This window comes from Onychostruthus taczanowskii, unplaced genomic scaffold, assembly GCF_017590055.1.
Source record: "Onychostruthus taczanowskii isolate IOZ18803 unplaced genomic scaffold, ASM1759005v1 scaffold24, whole genome shotgun sequence".
NCBI classification, from domain to species: Eukaryota; Metazoa; Chordata; class Aves; order Passeriformes; family Passeridae; genus Onychostruthus; species Onychostruthus taczanowskii.
In genome coordinates, this window is record NW_024499684.1 from 5,752,506 (window position 1) to 5,774,252 (window position 21,747).

The 21,747-nt window shown below is 38.6% G+C and overlaps 1 protein-coding gene across 1 annotated transcript in view; it reads left to right on the forward strand.

The window, feature by feature from the left end:
• Nucleotides 1-21,030, forward strand: part of NAALADL2 (N-acetylated alpha-linked acidic dipeptidase like 2) — a 218,059-nt gene extending 197,029 nt beyond the window's left edge. The window contains exons 13-14 of the mRNA XM_041406077.1: nucleotides 6,347-6,545; nucleotides 20,832-21,030. Coding sequence (XP_041262011.1) covers nucleotides 6,347-6,545; nucleotides 20,832-21,030 — 398 coding nt within the window. The remainder of the gene's footprint in view (nucleotides 1-6,346; nucleotides 6,546-20,831) is intronic.
• The last annotated feature ends 717 nt before the right edge of the window (nucleotides 21,031-21,747 follow it).

Genomic DNA, 21,747 nt, shown 5'->3' on the forward strand with positions numbered 1-21,747 from the left:
TAAAATATTTGTTCATTAGGCTTAATGTTGTGCCTCTGGGATCTGGTTCAGCCAATTCCTTGAACACAGATTTTATTACCCATTGGACTTTCTCACATGCTTGAAGTTAAATTTTGTGTAAATATTTGAGTCACTGTTTTGCAGTCTCCTGGATGTACTCACAAAAGGTTGTGTATACCTTGATACTTGTTAATACAGCATTTATTTGCATTTCTAAAGAAATTAACTCTGTAATGTGGTGGGTGTCTGTGCAATTAGCTCTGCTAAATTCCATGGGATGTTATTCAGCACCTCACAGACCATTTCTTACATCCAGGATCGTGTGGGTGGCAAGTTCTGTCATGCCCAACATGTTCATATGGCTCATGGCCTGTTCTTCAGGAAGATGGGGAAGAGGCTGTTAAGTGACATGTATTCTCTCCCCTTGCACACACCAGAACTCTTGGAAGCAAACCACTGCTTTTGGGTTTATCTGAAAGAAAGGGTTGGGGCTGGAGAGATTTATTGTTCTGCCTCTGCTGATGGTCTGATGTTGCTGATGATGATGCTGATGTTTAACAGGAAACTTTGTGGTCATAAATGATGGAAGATGGAGGTTCCAACACTGAAATCCAGGTCTCCAAGGCTAGTGAGGCTGTTGGCTGTCTGTTCATAGATGTGATATTTTAAACAAATTCATAAATAGTGACTGCTTAGAATATTCTCATTAGCTGCACCTTGCAGCTGTGTGGGATTTGCTTCCATACATTTAAAGTCAAGACCCATTTTAACTTGAATCAAATACATTAGTATCTTGCTGAGCCTTGTATGCTCTGAAAATCCAGTTAATCTTTTGAGGTAAGGTGCAGACAAGATGTCAAACCTGGTGTGTGAGTGATACAAACAGTGCTTTTAAGCATTCCTATGGAAGTGTTTTGTATGTATATGCAAGTAAAAATGTACAATCATTTGTATAGTAGTGTTTTGTATGTGTACAAGCATTTATATCCAGAACATATTTTGTTTTCTGCTGCAAGCTCTTAGCACTGTGCTCCTTGTAGCCTGTCTTTAAAATCTGATGCATGTTACAGCAAGTTTCAGGGGTTGATGATGGAGATTCCCCAGCACTTCATTAGGATTAAAATCATTCCTGTACCTTTGCACCTGACTGTCCCAGCAATAGCAAGTTCAGCCACCCAGTTTACAAAACTAAAGTCAGCCAGGCTGGTGCTGTCCCTCACTTGGGTGCTGTTGAAGCTGATGTCATTTATTATTGCCACTCACTTGGACTCGTGCAAACCTTTCAAAATTGGTGTCTGTGCCCAGCCATGAATTGTGCCTGTGCAGAACCAGGCAGGAGTGGTGAGATCCCCACTTGTGGCTGTCAGCAGAGGCTGCTGGAGCAAATTGTAGCCATCTCTGATAGCCACTGAGAGGGAGAGTCTTAGGAAGACAAATTGAGGCTGGATGAGATTTTCTGGTTTTCCAGAAGTGCAAGAGCTGTGATTTAAAGCTCTTTGGCTGATGCAGTATCAGCTGTGTGTGGCTTCTTATCAGTTAGGCCCTTTCTTCTGCCCAGAATGGATGTTTTACAGATGTTACTGCAGCTGAAGTACTTGGGGTGATAATAGTAGGCAGCACTAGCAGAAGTTTAAAATAATCTGGTTTACAATAAGTCATTCCCAGGGAAGACTGCGTGACTTTCCACCGCCCTGTCTCTACCCATACATTTCAAAACATCAGGCTAAACTCTCTGTCCTTAGAAAATCAATAGAGAAACCTATCTCTCTCATTTACTTGATGGCTGCATGCTCATTGCCTACAGCTATCTGCTGCTCTTCAGTTTGGCATCATTTTACCTGCTTGACTGTATTTCCCTGATCATTTTGGGTGCTTTTCAGAATTACTCTCTCCTCCTGTCTGTAATGTTCAGAAAATTTCACTCTTTGCTGTTCCTACCCTTTATTCTTGACTGCAGCAGAGGTGAAAAATGCAACAAATCTGTATATAAGACAGAAATATCTCTTTTTTTATGAGACACTGGCATCTTGTCTTCAGTATCCATTCAAGGTTATTATGTATTAGTACCTTTCTTCAGCCTTTAAAAAGACAGTCATGGAAAAAGGCATTTTCAATGGACAAACATTTAGTTCTGAAGGGCAAGGATGAGCATCTATTCTGTATTAGAAGGCCTCAAGTTTCAGCAGCTTTGTACAAAGTCACTGGTAACTTCATAGAATCATAGAATAGTTTGGGTTGGAAGAGACCTTTTATAGGTCACCTAGTCCAAAGCAGTGAGCAGGGAGATCTTCCAGTAGATCAAGATGCCAGAACCTCATCCAACCTGGCACTGAATATTTCTAGGATGGGGCATCCACCACCTCCCTGGGCAACCCAGTGTTTCACCATCTTCATTGTAAAAAATCTCTTCCTTACACCTAGTCTAAATCTAATCTTTTGGTTTAAAACCCTTACCCCTTGTCCTATTTCAGAAGTTTGCCCCAAAGTTTCTTATAAATCCCCCTTTCAGTATTAAAAGAGCACAAGGAAGTCTCCCTGGAGCCTGTTTTTCTCCAGGCTCCTGTATTGACATGCACACAGTAAAATGTCACAGCATTACTCTTTAACATAACTTCTTTGAAAAAAGGCTTGGAGCAACACCAGATGAGTTTACTTGGGCTATAGCAGTCATGGTAGCAAAATTGAAGCTGATAACAACATATCCTTTGCACTGTGGATGTCTGTGGATTTGTGTTTCTGCCCCTTTAGGGTGCTTCCTACAAAGCTTTCCCATTCGGATTTTCTACTGCCAGGTCAGCTTATCCTATTCTGCAGAGCATGAAAAATTTTCCTCGTGAATACAGCAGTACATCACAGCTGATTCAGAATTTGCAAGCTAATCAAAACCTGAAGCAGTTTCCCTTCTCTCTTGCATGCAAACACATGTTCACATATATGGTAAACAAGCATCATGCCTGAAAATGCTGATTTGTCTGTGCTCCCTTTCCTGTAACTACTCATAGGCAAGTACTTTCATAACAGAGGACACAAACAGAATTTAAAACTGTTCAACCTCTAGCTGTGCTTTTCATAAGAGCAATCAGTTACAGAGGGAAAGGTTATTGTATTCACTGTCTGTAAAAATATGTTTGGTGTTACTTGTTTCTGAATAGGATCCAGTTGCATTTAGCAAATGCAATGAAATTCAACAGTGTAATTCCCTGATCAAGAGTGCACATGCTCTTGAGTCACTTTACTGTGTTTGCAATTTTATTTTTGTAGCAACTAAACAACTAGCTTGGATGATTCATCATGATTCACATTGGAGACAAAAGGACAAAGAATACAAAATAAAATAATGTGGCATTGTTTTCTCTTAAACGAGGTAACACTTGTGCTTGATTTTCTCTGTGAAGGCATCACAAGGTGCTTAAGACATTATTAGTTAGTGAAGGGTTTTCTTGGACAATCATTTGCCCTTCCATTCCCATCTTGTCAACCTGAGAAAAGCATAAATCAGTTTCCCTTGGTGGTTCAGTTCAGTGTGTGGTGGTGCCTGTTCTGTCCTTAGCTGGCTGAGGTAACACTGCCCATACTTGCAGGTTTTGTACTGAAGCATTAAAAAAGGGCCTGGGTGTGTGTTTTCTAACAAGTGCTGGTTTAGAGTGTAAAAAAAAAGAGTTGGTTTAAGGACTGTGAAGAACGACTGAGAGCATTTACGGGACTTTCGTGTTTAAAAGGGTGATCTGGTTGGCTTCATTTCTAAATACAGAAAGATAGATTTTCCCTTTATGTCACTTTCCCTACTGAAAAGGCAAAGCTGACATTTGCAATTGTTTATGTAAGATTCAGAATAAAAATTATATAAGTTTTATGTTACTTGGAATACAAAGTGCTTTGTTGAAACCAAAGGCTTCTTTCTAGCAGGGTGAGTTTAAACATTTCCTTATGGACACAAGTCCCAGGGTAAGGTGTGAGTGGTGCCTGCATAATGTAGTGGGAATAGGAAGTTCTTCAGCTGCACAGGATGTTTGCCAAACATTTGAAAATTGAGGATAATGATATTTTGCAAATATCTTAAATGTAGCAAGCTTGAGGAATGTTTTTATGAGGCATCAACCTAACTAGATCAGAATTTCAATTACTTCAGACTCAGGGAGTTACCAACCCTTTATATCAAGATACCAGCATGCCTGTTATCCATTCCACTTAGGGAAAGGTGGATTGGTCAAGTGTCATTAGCAAAGGAACCTTGTCCCAAACCAGGGCAGGCAAAAACCATCTTCTCTCACTCCCATTCCCCCAGGGAGCTTCTGTTCATTGTTGAAATTCATCTTGATATCTCAGGAAATCTGACAGTTTCTCTCACACCAGCATCTTGTCTCTCCATGTATTCCGGATCATTTAATGTTTTGCTAGATTGGAATGTGCTAGTCAGCTGAATGACAGGAGGATTTGGGATCTGAACTCCTTTTCCTTTGCTGGAATGTATCCAATAGCAAGTCTCTTTTTTCCATATGTGAGGGAGAATATGTTATATTCAGGCATTTCCTTGGATTTCTTAGTGATACCTGTTTGCTTTTCAATCCCTATTATGTGCTGCCTTTCAAACTCCAACCATGAATAATTTGAGAAATGGGCTGTGTTTTTCCTGATTTTAACTAGAGTAGAGTTAATTTTCTTCCTAGCTGGTACTGTGTTGTGGATTTAGGATAAGATGAAGGTTGGTAACTCACTGATGTTTCAGTTGTTGTTCAGTAGTGCTTACCCTGAGGACTTTCCAGTTTCTCATGTTTGCCAGAGAGGAGTTGCAGGAAGATGGGAGGGAACATGGCCAGGACAGCTGATCTGAACTAGCCAAAAGGGTATTTCTATGAACATCAGGCTCAGTTTAAGCTGAGGTGGTCAAGGAGGCTGATTGCTGCTGGGGCCAGGCTGAACATGGTCAGCCCAATAAAATTCCTCATCACTTGTCTGTCTGGGATTTTATGTCTCTCTTTTGGTTTTCTCCCTTTTTGATGCTATATTATTACTATTGTTATTATGATCATCATCATTATATATCAATTATTAAACTGTTCTAATTTCAGCCTGTTGGTTTTAACTTTTTGATTCTTCTCCCCATTCCATCAGGGAAGCCAGTGGGTGTGAGTGAGCAGCTGCATGGTACTTACTTGCCAGCTGAGGTTAAACCATGTCAGTGTTCCCCAATTACTATTTGTGATTTTTCCATGTGTATCTTAGACAAGGAAGTTGAAAATTCATTGAACTTGAGTCCTGAACCACTTTATTGGCTTAATTATCTCAGTCACTAAGGTACAGAACTCCCTGAGGTTTGCACATTCAGGTAGAGGTGAAACAGCTCCTAGAGCTGCATGTTTATGTTGATTAAGGCATTATTTGAAAGATCTAAGCATAGTTGGATTTCTTGTCAATAGGTGAAGTGAATCTTTGCCTTAAAGATAATTTCTGCGTCCTGGAAATGTTTGTGCTGACTGATACGGCTTTTGACTTTCAGGTTCAGGCTCTGATTTCTCTCTCCATGTGCTTGTAAAGATGAAGGCAGTCCAGGCACACACTGGGAAAGGAGCCACACTCCTCACCTGCACTGCAGGTGGGAGGAGGCTGTGCATTCACAGTGCTCCAATTCACATTTCTCTTTCTGGACTATGAACAGGGAAATACTGAAATTGTGGTGTACTCCTACGTGCTGCAGGCTTTTATTCTTTTGTTGCCTGAGTGAGGTTGCTAACAATGCAATAGTTAACACTCCATGTTAGAAAGTTTTGAAAATATTGACTGGATTAGAATATGTGTTAGGATATCAATTAAACTTGTCTCATTGGCACATGACTTAAGTGATTAAGAGGAGCAATTTCACATAACCCTCTACAATTGCTGTTAACCTCTAAGATTCTAAAATGTTGAATCAAATTCAATTAAACTCTGCATATTAAAATATTCTATAGAGCAGTCATTATGGAATCCAAGCACAAGCTTTCAGACTCAAGAGCAACAGCATCAAATGGCATCGAATAAATTCAGTCTCAGAAGGAAATGTTGTAGTTCTTGATTTATAACCTTTGCTTCCTGCATGCCTGTTTTTCCGATGCTAGATTTTAAGCAGTACCCCAAAAGTCATTCCTCACAGCTTATTAGATCTTAAAGCATCAGAGTCCAAATTGATCTTTGAAGAACAGATCAGAGGTTACACAGAATGATCTATGGCTTCCCTTGACCCGTTCCGTGCTGCTCACAGGGGAAAAAGAGGCTCAGGTTTTAATTGGACTATTAATTTTGACTTGGAAGCAAGAGTAATAAGTGGTCTGTGAATCACTGGTGACTGTCTTGCTGTCCCTGCTCCCAGGTGATGAAGCAGGCATCCCTCAGCTGCTGGCAGTGGCATCACGTCTGAGGGACACGGCGGAGCTGTTCCAGTCGGACGAGATGCGCCCGGCCAACGACCCCGAGGAGAGAGCTCCTGTCAGAGTCAGGATGCTCAATGATGTGCTACAAGGCTTGGAGAAAAGCTTCCTGCTTCAGCAAGCTCCTCCAGGACTCTACAGGTACGGTACACGGTGTTCCACATGTTCTGTAGCGGAGGTAAAATGGAATTCATCACTAGTTTGCAGAACTGCCTTTACAAAGAAAACATCAGTGAGTACCCAAAATTAAAGCTATTTTTTTCCTATCACGTCCTTTCTGCAGAAAACATTAATTCACTACAATGCAAAGGGTCATTAGAATGCAGCAGTGTAGCACTTCTGTCATGACATTGCTGCTAACAAGACGTATGGTGTGATGGCAGCCCAGGCAGCGTGGCAGAAATGTGTGTCAGATGGTACAGGAAGCTTTCAGAAGAAGAAAATATTTTGAAGTCTAATACTGCTTGACAAGCTCCACCTGTATTTTATTTAAAACTTAGTAGAGTTCATTGAAGATTCAGAATTACACAAGATACTCTGTGGCATTATTTAACATATTTAATTATATAGCAGCGTTCTTGGATGCATTTCAGCGAGTTAAAGGCAGTACATTCCAGTTAATGAGGAGGCCTGAGTCAGTTACTGTTCATAACATCTTGTCTCTGCTTGGAACTATCTCTGATATGTATTCAGCTGCACTACCCAGGTTGGTTTTAAGATGTCATAGTCATCCCATCTTTTACTTCCTGAGAAAGAAGTCTGCAGGTCTCTATCTCTCACCAGAACCAGCTAGAGTCGCAAAACTGTACTTTGATTTCAGTTGATGGGAAAAATTATCCAGTGTCTCATACAAGTGAATGTGTAAAAGTGGACATCAAACAGACAGGTGGTGGAGGTGGGGAAGGAAAGCAGAAAGCTCCAGCCATAGGAAGGATTCTTCCAGTTATTATCAATGGTATAAAACAAATGCAGTCATCTTTTAACAAAAGGAAAGGGGGGGAAAAAAAGCAAGGTAGTTATGGGGAACTCAAAAGTGTCAGTAAATAAAAGCCCTACAGCTGCAATAAAGGAAATATAATAATTACATCTGGGGAGAGGCTAATTTACTTCCTTCCTGCTGTGATTGGATTTATAGCATAAAGAAATAAGCCAAAATGGGATTAGATAAAGTCTAATATTCCAGGTTTAGCAGTGCTGTCTGTCTTGTCTGGACTGGTATGGTGTTGCAAAGGAGCCAAAAACCTGTTTAATAACAATGTAATATGTATGTGTTGCATTGCAACAGCAAGATTCAACCTTGTTGAATCTGGCCCACTTCTTTATTTGTAAAAATAAATTATATCAAAATTTAAGATTATAAGGAGAGGGCTTTTGACATCTTCTAATATTTCAATTCTTGCAGCGCTTGCATTATTAAGTTTGTTATTTACCAAAATGTAATTACTAGATATGCAAACATAATGTCACAAATTTTTCACCTGCTTTCCACAGTATTTAGTACAGCTTCACACTGGCAAAGTAGACACTGTGGAAGTGAAAATGCTGTACTTGCTTCCCTCCAATTTAATTACATTTGATACAAGATTTAACAGTACAAGATTTCAAAGACTAGGAGGAAACATTGGCTTTGACTTTGAATAAATTTACCTGACATCATCTGGAATATACAACAGTAAAGGACACCTTGTGTGTCATCGTTTAGATGTTCATTTAAAGAGAATACAACCTTTGCATGGTGCCAAGGTGTGTAATTGTTACCTTTAATGGCAAATCTACACAGATAAACAGAACCAAGGACACTGTTAGGTTGCTGATGTCCTTTGCTGCCACTTAAAATCTGAAGTACATTTGCTTAATTAAAAAAATAAAAAGCATCTAAGTCTTGTTTAGATTATTTTTCATTTTTTAGGGATTGGAAGTCCTTCTGTTAGTTGATGAAGTTATGTGAATGTGTTTTGTATTCAGAAGATATCATTGTGTCCTGAGAACACTGGAAATACTTGAAAAACCTAATACACTTTTTTTTTTTCTTTTTTTGCTTGTAAAACTTTAAGCTTATTCTTTTTGTCATTTTGTAAAGAAAACAAACCAAAAAAATCTGTCTCATAGCCAGGACCTTGTATGCCATGTTTCATCCCAGTCAGAAGATTGATAGGCAAGTTATAAACCCCTGAAATAGTGGTTTATAATGGAAATGCTGGCAGCCCTTTAACTATAGCAGCACAAGCAGTACAGCAATAAATACTGTGCTTCATCTGTAAACAGAAATTTAGGATGCAGTTTGCAGCCTTGACCTTCAGGCTCCAACTGTGTTTAGATCATTAAGATTCCATAAATACTGTAATTTACAGCCTTCTGAAGGAAGAATTTGTGTGCACAGTAAAGGACGTATTCTTCATGAAAAAATGATTGCTTCCTGTGTACCCATTTGGACTTATATTCTCAACCTCAATCAAAGCACTTGACAAATTTGCTGAAGTTTTAGGCATCATTTTTAGCCTTGTGTTTGTCCTAATTCACAGCTCTCTGGATCTATACTCTGTTTTCTGTCCTAGAACTTGAATTAAAAAGAAAGGTGTTTTTTTTCTTTATTGCAGGAGTGTTGCAACCTTCCTGTGCTTCTCCACTACAGGGGAACTGATACATCTTTTATATATCTTTTTTTTTGTCTATAGTTTGCACACACATTCCAATAGCTGTGGTCTTTTACTGTATATAGGTACTTTAAAAAAAAGCCTCATTCCAGTCAATGTCATAGGGCAATATTTAGGCATAATTGATACATTTGGCATCTATAATGAGAAGTAATATAATCAGACTTACTAGCAGAATTCAAATCACTAATTTTTAATAACTGCATTAGTCTCCATAGTTTGCACACACATTCCAATATCTATGGTATTTTACTGTATATAGGTACTTAAAAAAAAAGCCTCATTCCTGTCAATGTCATAGGGCAATATTTAGGCATAATTGATACATTTGGCATCTATAATGAGAAGTAATATAATCAGACTTACTAGCAGAATTCAAATCACTAATTTTTAATAATTGGATTAGGATATTTGACTGAATTTAATAATCATGATTGACATTGGCAAGTTGTTCAATAGAGTAAATGCTGTAGTTTTGATGCTCTTTCCTCTTACCTAAACCTCCTGACACTGAACTGCAAATTGGACAACAGCACGTTCCCCGTGATCTCTATTTCCAGCTGAGCTGGAAATACACAAGTACAGCTTTAATCAGGGTATTTTAGTCTTATCCAGAAAATTAGGCAGAATGAAAAATAATAGGTTGAGGAATATACTGCTTTGCAAAAGTTACCCTGGGACTTGATTTGTGGTTAGGAAAAAATTGCTGAGCTTTATTGTACCTCAAATATTTCTTTTGATTCCCAGTGGTAACCCTGGGTAAATTTTCTATTTCCAGAATAAATTTCTAGAAATGAAATAGGATTGCTGTTGGTATCTTTAATTTATTTTTTTCTCATAATCATTATACTGATAATTGTTTGGATTTATAATTTGCCATTATTTTAATGGAATAATCAGAAATCTGTCTGTTTCTTACCTTTAGCCATTTCTTGCTTTCCACTCTTTCAGTGTATACTTGTATGGAACATTTCTGTGTGTTTTCTGATGATCATATTTTGCTTTTCCCTCTACAGAAATACTGACCAAAACACTGACACCAATATCAGGGATAGCAAGACAGTGTGGATCAGGTGCTCAGAAATACTGAGTTCAAATCTTGTGTTTGCCTAGGCTCAGCAAGAGGGTTCTCCCTGTTTGTTGTATGTGTTATTGTACTTCTTATATTTGCTGATTCCCACAGCTTCTGCCACCTGTCAGCCCGATGTATCTGACAGGTCTGTGTGTGCACTCCTCTGCGACTCACAGAGAGCCTCTCTCTGTCTTGAAGGGCAGAGCTCTTCAATGCACAATAATGTTGCAAAAAATGAGATAATAAAGCAAACTTCGTGGAGTATCAGGCATGGCACACTCGGTGCAGGGAGATCTCCGGTCTCAGTGAAAGTGTCACATTTCTTCAGCTCCAGGTCTAATTTTCAGGTATGCTGTTGATACCAGATGAATCCAGTAGTAACTGTGCAGGATTTCCTAGAATCCCCTGGGATGCCCCCCCCCCCCCCCCCCAAAAATCTTCAAACCTAAGAGAGTCATTAAAATCACAGCTTGTGTCTTCAGTATTTAAAATTATATCCAAAAAGGGGCGTACAAGGGCTCAGGCTGTCATTTCTGCTCCAGTTAGGTGCATTTTATTCTTAATGGATCCTTGCCTAAGGATCAGTTATGTCCTGACTGACAGTTCTTTTAACAGTTTTATAAAAATATCAAAGTCAACATGGGTAAAATTTTTCTTCTAAAAGTTTTATCTTAGCATGCCAAGTTTATCCTGTCCATTAAGGCTCTATGTATCTGCCACCACTATTCATCGAATTTTACAGGGGTGGTTGTGCTTTGTCTAATAGATGTAATTGAGTGAATTGAGTGTAATAAGTAGGTGAAAAGCAAGGATTTTGAAAGCAATCTGTGTCTTCAGCAAAGACCTCCAGCAGCTTTTATTGCTCATTTGTATCAGTTAAACTTCTTCCTTTTGCTTCTTTTCATCACAAATACCCAAGTGTGACATTAACACTTCATTGGGCTAAAGAATTACAACAAATGAGTGCATTTTAATGCACTGAACAAAATACTGGCAGTAAGCAAAGATAGATTGTGCAGCCTGAATTTGACATAAGGAAATGAAAGAACAGTCAAAAGGTGTTTTCAGTACCACCCAAAAAAGGCAACTTCCATCGCTGCTGAACTCGTGCCACTCAAGTGTGTGCTGTTCACCAGAACAAATATTTTCCTTTCAGATTGAGATTTGTTATGTACATTCCTGACATGTGTATATTCCACAGGATTTATTTCTGCTTTGCTGGTAAACTGCAGCAGATTCTCAGGTTTCAAAATACACATGCCCTAAGAGTCTAGTTTCCAGAGATATGTTTAGTAGGAAAATTAAAGAGCTTATTATATCTTCACGTGTAAACAGTCTGCTCATTGGATTTACAGAGGATGAGCATTGAAGATGCAAATATCCTGGTAGTCTTAAAGAGTAACATGGGTAAACACGGAGTGCAATGTCACCTGCAAAATAAAACAAAAGCCCAGCCCAGAGTTTCTACCCAAGACAGTAGCTCTATCTCATTGTATAAACTCTGGAGATTTGTTTTCTCATTTTGAATTCTTCATTTATGACTTCAAGTAGAAAACATTCCTGTCTCCTTTGTAGTAATATTTGAGATGGTTTTTGACTGACCTGAACCAAATGCATGGAGTATTTTTATTGTTCTGCTTTGTATTATGTGGAACAGGGAATGATTTGATACAGTGTCAATGATCCTTAGTGTGGGAAATACTGAAATAATTCATGTTTCGCTGGCAGCAGTAGATAATGTTCTGTCTCTATTATCTGCCATGTGCAATTTGTAAATACAATGCTAGAATTATGTTGGGGGAGAAGGAAAGGATTGTGTGCTGGCTGTAGAATAGTGTACCTCAGATTTTGCCATTCAGTCAGAATAAATGAATTTCTGTCTTCTAACACAACAATGATTTCCTACCTGACTTTTGACCCCCATATTTTGCATCTTTCAAAATTTGCAACTCCTTTTTCTTCTATGATTTTTTCATGGTTTATAAATGGAGTTATGAACAGTGGCATTACTTGTTTCCCTAATCCTTCTCTGGTGTTTCTCACTTCTGCAGTTGTTGTTCAGCTCTCTTCTCTCTGATAAGCATTTGTCCAAATTTTTTACACCCAAATTCCCATTTTCTTGTTCCTTATTCCTTTGAACTTTACAGTGTTTGAGCAGTGTGATTGTGGTCTCTGCAGTTGTAAGTATGGAGCAGCACATTTATCCTAGCACACACCAGCAGCATTTACTAGGCTGATCATGCTCTTACAAATTCCTGCTATGGTTATTATTTTTCTCATGACTGATAATGATGCTGAATTATGCCCTTTCTTAATACTGAGGACATACTCAAAACACCTGATCCATCTGAGTGGCAATTGAGATGTTTTTTTCCTTTGGAATTACCGATACATGTAACGGCCACGAATTAATGACTGTATTTGTTGTCTTGTAAATTTTTACTATTTAAAGGGCATTTGCTGCATAAATACTACTGAATTAGCCATCTGCAGAGCTGTAATTATGGCAGACTTTAAAGCTTATTTAAACAGGGAACATGAATATCTTTTCATTACACCTGCAAAAGCAGAAAACCTCTGTAATCAGGGATTATGTCATGGCTTGAAAACAGATTTCTCACTCTTCTGATATGAAGGGAAACCTGGTTTTACATGTATTAATTTAACTTTCCTCTATGTACTTCTCATGAATTTTCTTCCATCTTAATTAGGTTGATTTGTATACTTGCAGAATTCTCTCTGTGCAATACATCAGACCCATTAGGTTTGTGATCCAATAAATGTTATATTGTAATTTAACCCAGCATTAGTTGTCCTGAAGACAAGACTGTGTCCAGGAAATAATATTCCTCATGCTTCCCATGGATGTGCATAGTTTTGGCCTTGTGTCCTTACTGGATGTTTTAGCCCATTTCACAGCAGTTGTTGTGCTGACTGTAAAAGCCCTGTCACAGCTGTTCTGTGAGCTCAGAGCTCTCCTGCCAACCTCCAGCAAGTCTTGTGGTTAGCATGCAACTCCACTCCATGTCCCTTGCTGGCAGATCTTGCTTGGTCTGCACTTATAGTGCTAAATAGGGCAAGAATATTTAGTTCCAGAAAAAAATAAATCTGCTGTGATCTCAGGAAGCCATACAAAGTATTAGCTTCTGAATAATTTATTAAATCCGACAGAAACTTAATATTTTATACATTATTTTATATTTATTATAAACAGTAGGACTGGTAACATTTTTTAGATCCAAGAAATATATGAATCCACATTTTTGATCATGACAGATCAGAACCACTCATGTATGGTTGAAATATTAGTCAAGAACACTTCTTGAATATAGTACAAAAATAAATGGAATTCATTGGGAAAATAGTTAATATGCAATATTCCCCCACTAATATATTACCCAGGCAATAGAGCTTAGAAATGTGTTGATGAGACAATTAACAGGAAAATTACCTCAATTGGAACTTAAAAGAAGTGTTAATTTTGTGTGTGTACCTGCCACTGAAGGTAATAATGATATAACTTTAGGAATTTCCTTAAAGATGTATTATGACCTAATCTTTTATCCCTCGTTAACTCCTATGATAATGACCTGTGGTAATGGTCTCATGTCACGTGGCTCTGAGTTATTTAGGGTGATAAACCCAGTTAGGATCCGAGCTGGAGATCAAGGTCAAGCCAGTTCCTGCATAAAGCACTGGCCTAGCTGCTTTGTTTGGGAATGGGATTCCTCCTCAGGAAGAGGATGTTTTATATGATTTCTAAATAAAAAGCCCTATGAAGTCATCAGAACATCAGCTGTGAGCCATTTGGAAATAATTTTATTAATTCACTTCCCTCAAGTTCTTCAAAATAGTAGCACATCTGCTTTGAATTTGAGTGTTTCAAACTGAGACATCCTTAAAAGACAGATAGTTTCCTCCAAATCATTCACACAAACATATGTTTCTTTCACTTGAAAAGCAAGTGTAGCATAAATCATTCAAAGAACAACATGCTTACATTTGTTACCAACAGCTACATTATTTCAAATTTAACAAAGAATATTTCATACCAGTTGCTGCCAACAAATAACATTTTAAAATACAGTTATATCAATTTTGTTCAATACATCATCAGACTTTTAAGTATAAATGTAAGTCCTTGTTCTGAGGAACTACAGAAAAAGTGCTGGTGGATTTTCAAGGAATTTTTACATCTCCATGGGGTGTACATCATCCTGTCATCAGCTGCATACAGGGTTTGGAAGCTCTGTGGCAAAGACTCTGATAGTGGGTTCTATGGCTTCTTCAGGAATTTCTGAATATTAATTCTAGAGAAATTTTCATAATTTTCTAGAGAAAATTATGCCTAATTAGAGGACTGCTCTTTAGTAGTGGTAAATGGTGACTTGCAACTTCTTAAGAACAAATGCATCCTATTTGTATTTTTTTATTTCACTTCTGTGAAGTCAGTCTGTACTGTTGAAGCTCTAGATTGGATTCTCCTTACCTACTGATCTTGTTTACTCCAAAGCAAGAAAGAAATCAGCTCCTAAAACCAGCAAATTTTCACCAAGAGAAAAACTGTGAGTGCATGGTGATGTTGATGTTAAGCACTGGCAAATAGATACTTTATTGCAGTAAGAAAGAGTAAACTCATTCTTTAAGCTACTCAGGCTTCTTAGCTCCATTATTCTTATTTGAGGCTGTTCCAGAACATCAGTCCTCTTATGATCTGCTACTTGCCTCAAGTTGCCAGCTTTTATTTATTCATGGTTATTTTATATTATAGTAGGCACTGTTTGTATGAAAAGTCACAAAAATTAGGAAGTGATGTAATTACTGTTTATTTAACAAAAGTGAAAAAGTTTGCCTACAGCTTGCCAAAGACCTAGTATTTCCTTTTTTTCTCAGCCATTGCAGAACACTGTCCTATTATCACAAAATCAAGCTTAGCATTGTTAGCTTTACTTTATGTCCATCTTTTCTGCTGGCAGAAAATATTTCACTATCAAAAGAAGAGTTTCCTTACATGTTTCAGAACAGAAATGAAAGTGATTTTTTTTCTGTGAATGTTGAGTTTTGGTCATTAAAAAGTCCTTAAGCAATTTTTCTTGGCTTAAATTCTTCTATAAACCTTTTGCTTTCTCTTTGGGATTCTGAGTGTTCCTAATGTGCTTTGGAATCTGGTATTGGTGCACTCAAGGCCCTCATAAAGATTTAAAGTTGTCAAGGTGCATTGAGCTGAAACTCAGCTTAGTGTGTTTCAGGACAGTGCATCCCTTACCTTTAAAAAGTACTGTAATCAAAGAGAACTGTAGGGAAATAAAAGATAATATATCTTGTAAGCCACTACTCTTCCAGTTTGGCTTCCCTTTTTTCCATAAGTTTATTTGGCAGGCAGTCAAGCCAAGCATTGAGACACTTCACAGGGCTGCCAAAATCAGGATTAATTTTTTAAAGAAACCCTATTTAAAACTGACCTCTCAGAAATGTACTCAAACCTGGAATAACTACCTCCTTGTGGGCCCATGTCCCAACAGGATTCTGTTCATGCCCACTAACCGCAACCTCCATTTGCTATAATTGACTCAATTAGAGGTGTCCTAATGCCTGTCTTTTATGCAAGATAAATTTGTATCTAGCAGGGAGAGAGTGTGTCTGGTTTACCACTGTCTCAGAGCGATGCCTTTGAAATGCCTTTCAGTCGGTTAGACTTTATTTGGGTTTGATATCTCGATTACCTGCAGCTTATCAACTGCTGATTAACACGCAGATACATCCCCTTCAGGCAGACACTCGCCTCTGAGCGTCCATGATTTTAAATACATCCCTTTCCGGAACACACATTGGTAGAACCATTTGCAGCCTGTCAAGAGAGCACTGAGGGAAGGCAGCTGATGGCTCCTTGAAAAAGGAGAGGATGTGAAGGAAACAAAAGTTAGGAACAACTAATTACAAGCAGAGTATCTTTAAAATGACACGCTGGGTTTGTGGAGACTTAGGGCAGTGAAGGAGAGGAGACATTTTCAGCAGAGCTGCCCTGAGGGGTTGAGTGCCACATCCCCATCTTCCCTGGCCGTGTGTGTGTTGTTCTATCCCATGGTCCCAGCGACTTCCACTGTTCTGTGCAGCAGGGAATGAGCTTTGTGGGGAAAAAAAAAAGGGTTCCTCTGGATCAGCTGTAATGGCACTTCACCAGGACATGTATTTCTTCCTGATAAAAGCTAATCTTACGTGGCCAGCAGCTGTAATTTTACAATTATAATCCTTGTGCCACAATGCTGCTGTGAAATAAAATAGGTAAGATAACAAAACTGCACATGGGTATCAAAAAGATTTAAAAAATAAGAGGGGAGGAAAGGAGAACAGCCATGGGAGATCAAAAGATAAGGATCCCAGAAGAAAAAATAAAACTTTCTGAATGTTCACTGCAAAATTTTCTGAGGTGCAAACTTGTGTAAATATACCAGTATAAATATTCTTGTGCTGTTTCCTGAGAAGATTTTGTGATATTTTGATGTTCTACAATGAATAACCACTGTATGGAACTGGAAGTCCCAACATGTAAATATTGTTATTAGAGTGCATTTATTTATTTACCAAAGTAATCATATTTTATGTCTTCCAAACATGAATGAAAACAGACTCCTAAATGTAAGAAAAAATGCCTTCAAAATTGAACAGAATCAGGAGAAAGGGAAATTCAGAGAATGCTTGTTCTGGTGTGCTTTTGGTTTCTTTTTTTTCCTTGGAGAGTACAAGAAAAAACAAATCAGGGAATTACAAAATTGAGTTTGTGAAGATGCTGAAGTCATAACACACTGTGCTATAACTGGAACAGACAGAGGCTGCCCACAGCATTTATCTCTAAACAATTTTACTGTGATTCTGCAGAGAAAACCTGCACTCATTTCATCTGGGACACTAGACTTACCATCATGTCCTAATGATTTAATAATTACTTTTCAAAATCTCAAACGTGGGCTGTTAGATAGGAGTCCATTTGTAAGTGCCTGAATAATTCATCTTGTGTTGTACATTACCTACAGACAAAATTTTCTTGTAAGCTAAAAAATCGTTTTTCGTGACAAGAATAATGTGCTAATCTTGTTTCATCTTGTACTGTCCAGTTGCTCTAATATTGAAGTTGTGTTAAAGTCAATATATTTCTAGTGTGTTCTGTCATTCAAGAATTTGTCAAATTCCTTCTGGTCTGGTGGGTGTGACAGTACCTCCTTATTTGTGGTTGTGTAGAACAGCATTTAGTGGCATTCTTTTGATCAGGAATGCTTGTGTTCCAAGGCCTGCCAAGGACTTATAAAAATTGTAATAGAGGCTCTCTTTATAGTTTCTTTACTTTGCTAAGGCTGTTTTGTTTGTAGCCCTTTTATCTCTTTCAGTGGTACTGCCTGAAGTTATTGAGTTTCCTACCTCAGTGTTCCACTTTTCAGGTCACTGGGATGTGTCATAGAAACAAGCCCATTAGGATGAATGATGTGTGTTGTAATTTCATCAGCATCATCAATAATGTATTGCAGTTTTCTGTTTAGGAGTGTCTTTTTGTCTTGTGGGGGTCAGGCTGACTGCGTTAATTATATTTATAAGATAAAATAGTTAAAGATGAAGGTAGATACTTGAGCAATTAGGCCTGAGGCTGGAATTGTTGTTTTAGAGATGTAGGCTACAAAACCAATTTGTGTTAAGGAATGTTTAAGTAATTGAATTTCACGGTGTAAATTAAAGTCTCTTGCTATCATTCTGCATGTTGTGGGCACATGGTGATACCTTGTGTCAATGAAATGGCTGGCGTTCATTTTTCAGTCCGTGTGTAACCTTAATGAAAACACTTCTCTGACTTGTAAAGGCTTGGAAGTAATAAACTGAACTGGCCATTTTTTTCATTTGATGAAGCTTCAACAGAGATAAGAAGTAAACTTGTATAAATTGACTCTCATGAACATGCATAAAGAGAGAAATCATTTTGTGCAACAAAGGGGTGGCATAGCTTGCCAAGCAAAGATAAGTAATTGGAAAATACAAGATCCCAGTGAGAACTCCTAGCAGAAAAGTTGAAAAAATCAGGTGGTGTATTATGTTACTTATTAATATTTGCACGCATAAAAATATAAATGAGGTTCTGTTGTACTATGTAGTCAGCTATTCTGAAGCCATATTACTATTTCAGAAGATACTATTTTAAAAGTATGACGGTAGACTGCTTGTCTCATTCATCAAACAACTAAGCTCTCATCAGACACTAATTAGCCCTGCATTGAGGTGGGGTAGGCTAGCAGTTCTTGTTTTTGCTTGGATCTCATGCCTGTGTATTTACTGTGGAATCACCAGTGATTGCAAAATCACAGCAGTAGATTTAAACTGTGTTAACACCCTTGCATGTCAGGGTAAACCATCTTTTTTTGGCTTATGTGCCTTGTTTAGACCCCATTTGATGATTGGGCATGAGGTCTGTTCCTATTCACCACAAACATGGTCTCTCTGAGCAGCCCCCAAATGTTCCAGTGTTCAGACCATCCTCTCTTTAGAGTCGTTTCTGGCACTCTGAGTCAGTGTTGCCCTGCTGATGGTTGCTGTCTTATGATTTTTTATAAACTGACCTAAAGCAATAGAGGGATCCTAACAGAGATTAGGGCACCTGTGTTGTAGGCATTTGGAGTAGAATTCCAGCTCAGTCAAACTCTCTCAGCCACCAGCAAACAGATCTCTCCTGTGGGTAGAAAGAAATGTGATTATCTCTAGCACTGTCCTTGCTGTTGGAGGTGTTTGAGGGGCTGTGAGCAGCCTTCTTTCTCCCTGTGAACTCCAGGAACTATAGAGGAGAGTTCTTCAAAAGCCTGGTTCTGCTTGCACTGATCTCAGCAGGAGTCCCTGAACTGAGGGAGCAAACTCAATCCCTGCTTTGAAAAATGCAGTATTTCCCATAGCACAGCCTATCCTTAAAAACCAACCAACCAAGAATTTATCTGGCTCTCAACATACACAGTTTTCATTTACTGTGTCACAGAGGCTGCTTTGGGACAGTCCAACCTGAGTCACCTGCTGCACCACAGACAGGGAGTGGTCCTGTGTCTTCTGCAGGGCAAGCTCAGGAAGTTGTTGCCACATTTGCCTCTTTCTGCCCTCTTGATGGGGCTTTCTGTCCCCACTGAGCTGTTCTTGCTCATACTCCTAACCTGTTTCTGTCTAAATGGTCCATGTGATGGCCTATTGTTTAAACTGCCCTTCCGCTGCAGGGCTGGATTCAAACCCTTCCCCTTCTCTGTTTAGATCTCCAGTGCACTGCTTTGCAGACCCCTTGAACTGTCTGGATGTATTGCTGTCAGGGGATGAAAAACTCATCATTCCTTCTGCACACTGCTGGGTTTGGATGTATACCCAATATTGGCGGGTAAAAACATAGGCTGAAAAATTGCCTTGTGAGGACAGGAGTTACTTGGTATCTTTGAAAAAAAAACGACCTTTCATTCAAAACAGTTTTTAAAGCTGGAAAACATGGCAAAAGATTGTGGGTGTTCTGTGGTGTCATTTATTGGTCTACTTTGTTACCTCTCCCCCAGGTAGAGTTGCACTTAGGTGATTCATAGAATAAGGTGCACTTCTGTGCTCATCTGTCTTCTCTAAATAAATTTGGCAGTTTTATTACCAATTTGGAGCTGCCATTCGGTCTATTCTGTTGTGCCATTAGGCTACTAACAAAGTGTGGGAGCTGTCCTGTTTCTTGCTGGGCTCTCCACGCAGCTTCTCCCCTGCCCTGGACACCTGTCCTGTATTTAAGGATAAGGTCCTGCACCAAATCACTGTAGCTTTCCTGTTTCAAATTTTGTTCACTTCTGTTTGCAATCAAAGAAGCTCCTGGGTGGAGGTTTATGATGTTTATGTGCTCTTCTAATTAGTATAATGATTACACCTGGTTTTGGATAACATTTATAGCCTGCTTCAAAGAGTCCCATTAAAATCACTGACTAGCTTTGAATTCTGAGCCTTCCCCACCTCATACAAATAACATTTCAAGGGATCACACAATGCTCTTGATCTGTTTTTCTACAAACCATTAAATTTTTTTGCAGATATTACTGGAAACCACAGATTTTGTTTCACAAGGGTTTAGCTTTGTGTGCTGTTTCTTTCCTCTAGTATGGGACATTAACGATGGGTTACCCTTGTTCTAAAACCACAAAGGATTATTGATTAAACAAAGTGTCTGCTGAAGGCAAGGAGAGTTTTACCATTGGCATCAATGCAGCTGGAATTTCACCTCTGAAGAGTGAAATAAATAACATGAGCAGATAGGAAAAACAAAAACAAAACCAAACCTGTGCTGAGGGTTCACAGCAGTAACCTAACTCTTTTTAGAAGGGAATAAATGGAATTCATCTGAGAGACAGAATCCTTCATGAGGAATGTGATAGGTCTAGGCTTATGCTTTTGAATAAAAACTTGAATGGTCAGAGAGGAATGTGAGACTTCTTTGATGGATTTAGTAACTGTTCCAATGTAAGTACATGTAGTTCAGTGAATAAATTCAGTTTATAGAGGCATAATAAATATGCATTTGTCTCTCAATCTGCCATGGGTCAGCTTTACTGTGCATAATATATATCATCTGGAAGCTGTGGCTGATACTTGCAAGGTTTCTTGATGGCATCTGATGGATTGTTTTTGAGTAAAAATCTTACCATTCTCTCCATTGTTCTCTTTCAGAAATATTCTTTACAGACTGGATGACAGGACCAGCCAGTTTTCAGTACTGCTGGAGGCACTGGAGCACTGCAAACTGCATCAGTCAAATGAGACCATTCAAGCAGCCTTGTCAGAGGTGCTGAACAGCATCAATTCAGCTCAGGTTTACTTCAAAGCAGGACTTGATGTGTTTGAGACTGCCTTAGCTGGAAAGAAATGAGAGGATTCTCTGCATTCTAAGACATTTGTTTACAACTCTCTAAACAAAAGTTCAACTTGGACCAGAAGTGCTCTGAGGATCAAACCTTTCTCAGCCTTTCCTTCAGCTGGCGCTTAAAGGTACTGCAACACGTGGTTTAAGAAACGTAAAACAGTATTTTGCACTGTTCACAATATATCTCAAATGCCTGTTCCTGAATGTATAAAACTTAAAGAGAGAGATAAACACTTCAGAGATGATTTTTGGAAGGACATCTGCTGTATTTTTGTATGTAAAATATGTTTTTATGACTTAAGAGCTCAATCATGCGAATTACCAAGAACGTCCTGCGATGTGCTGAAGCCCTGGTCCTGAGACACCCCAGATGTGCACCCAGGGGAGATTTCCTCTGTCAGAAAACTCTGCCTCAAGTTTCTTAATGTTTTCAGCAAGCTCATCTTCTTCCTTACTCCATTCAGAGTAAGTAGTTGAAGGATGTGGTGCTTCCATGGGTATCCAGCACCGGAGTGGAAATGCACAGAACACCTTTATGGGTGCAATCCAACACCTTTACTCCTGTGGAACAATAAATACCTCAGTTCTGAGAATACAGATAAACTTTGATTCTTCCATTTCTGTATGAAAATAAAGAGTTGTTTTCTCTGATGTTTCTTGGAGAGGAAATTTTTGTGATGATTTCAATATATTTGAAAAGTGTGAATCAGTAATTACGCTTAC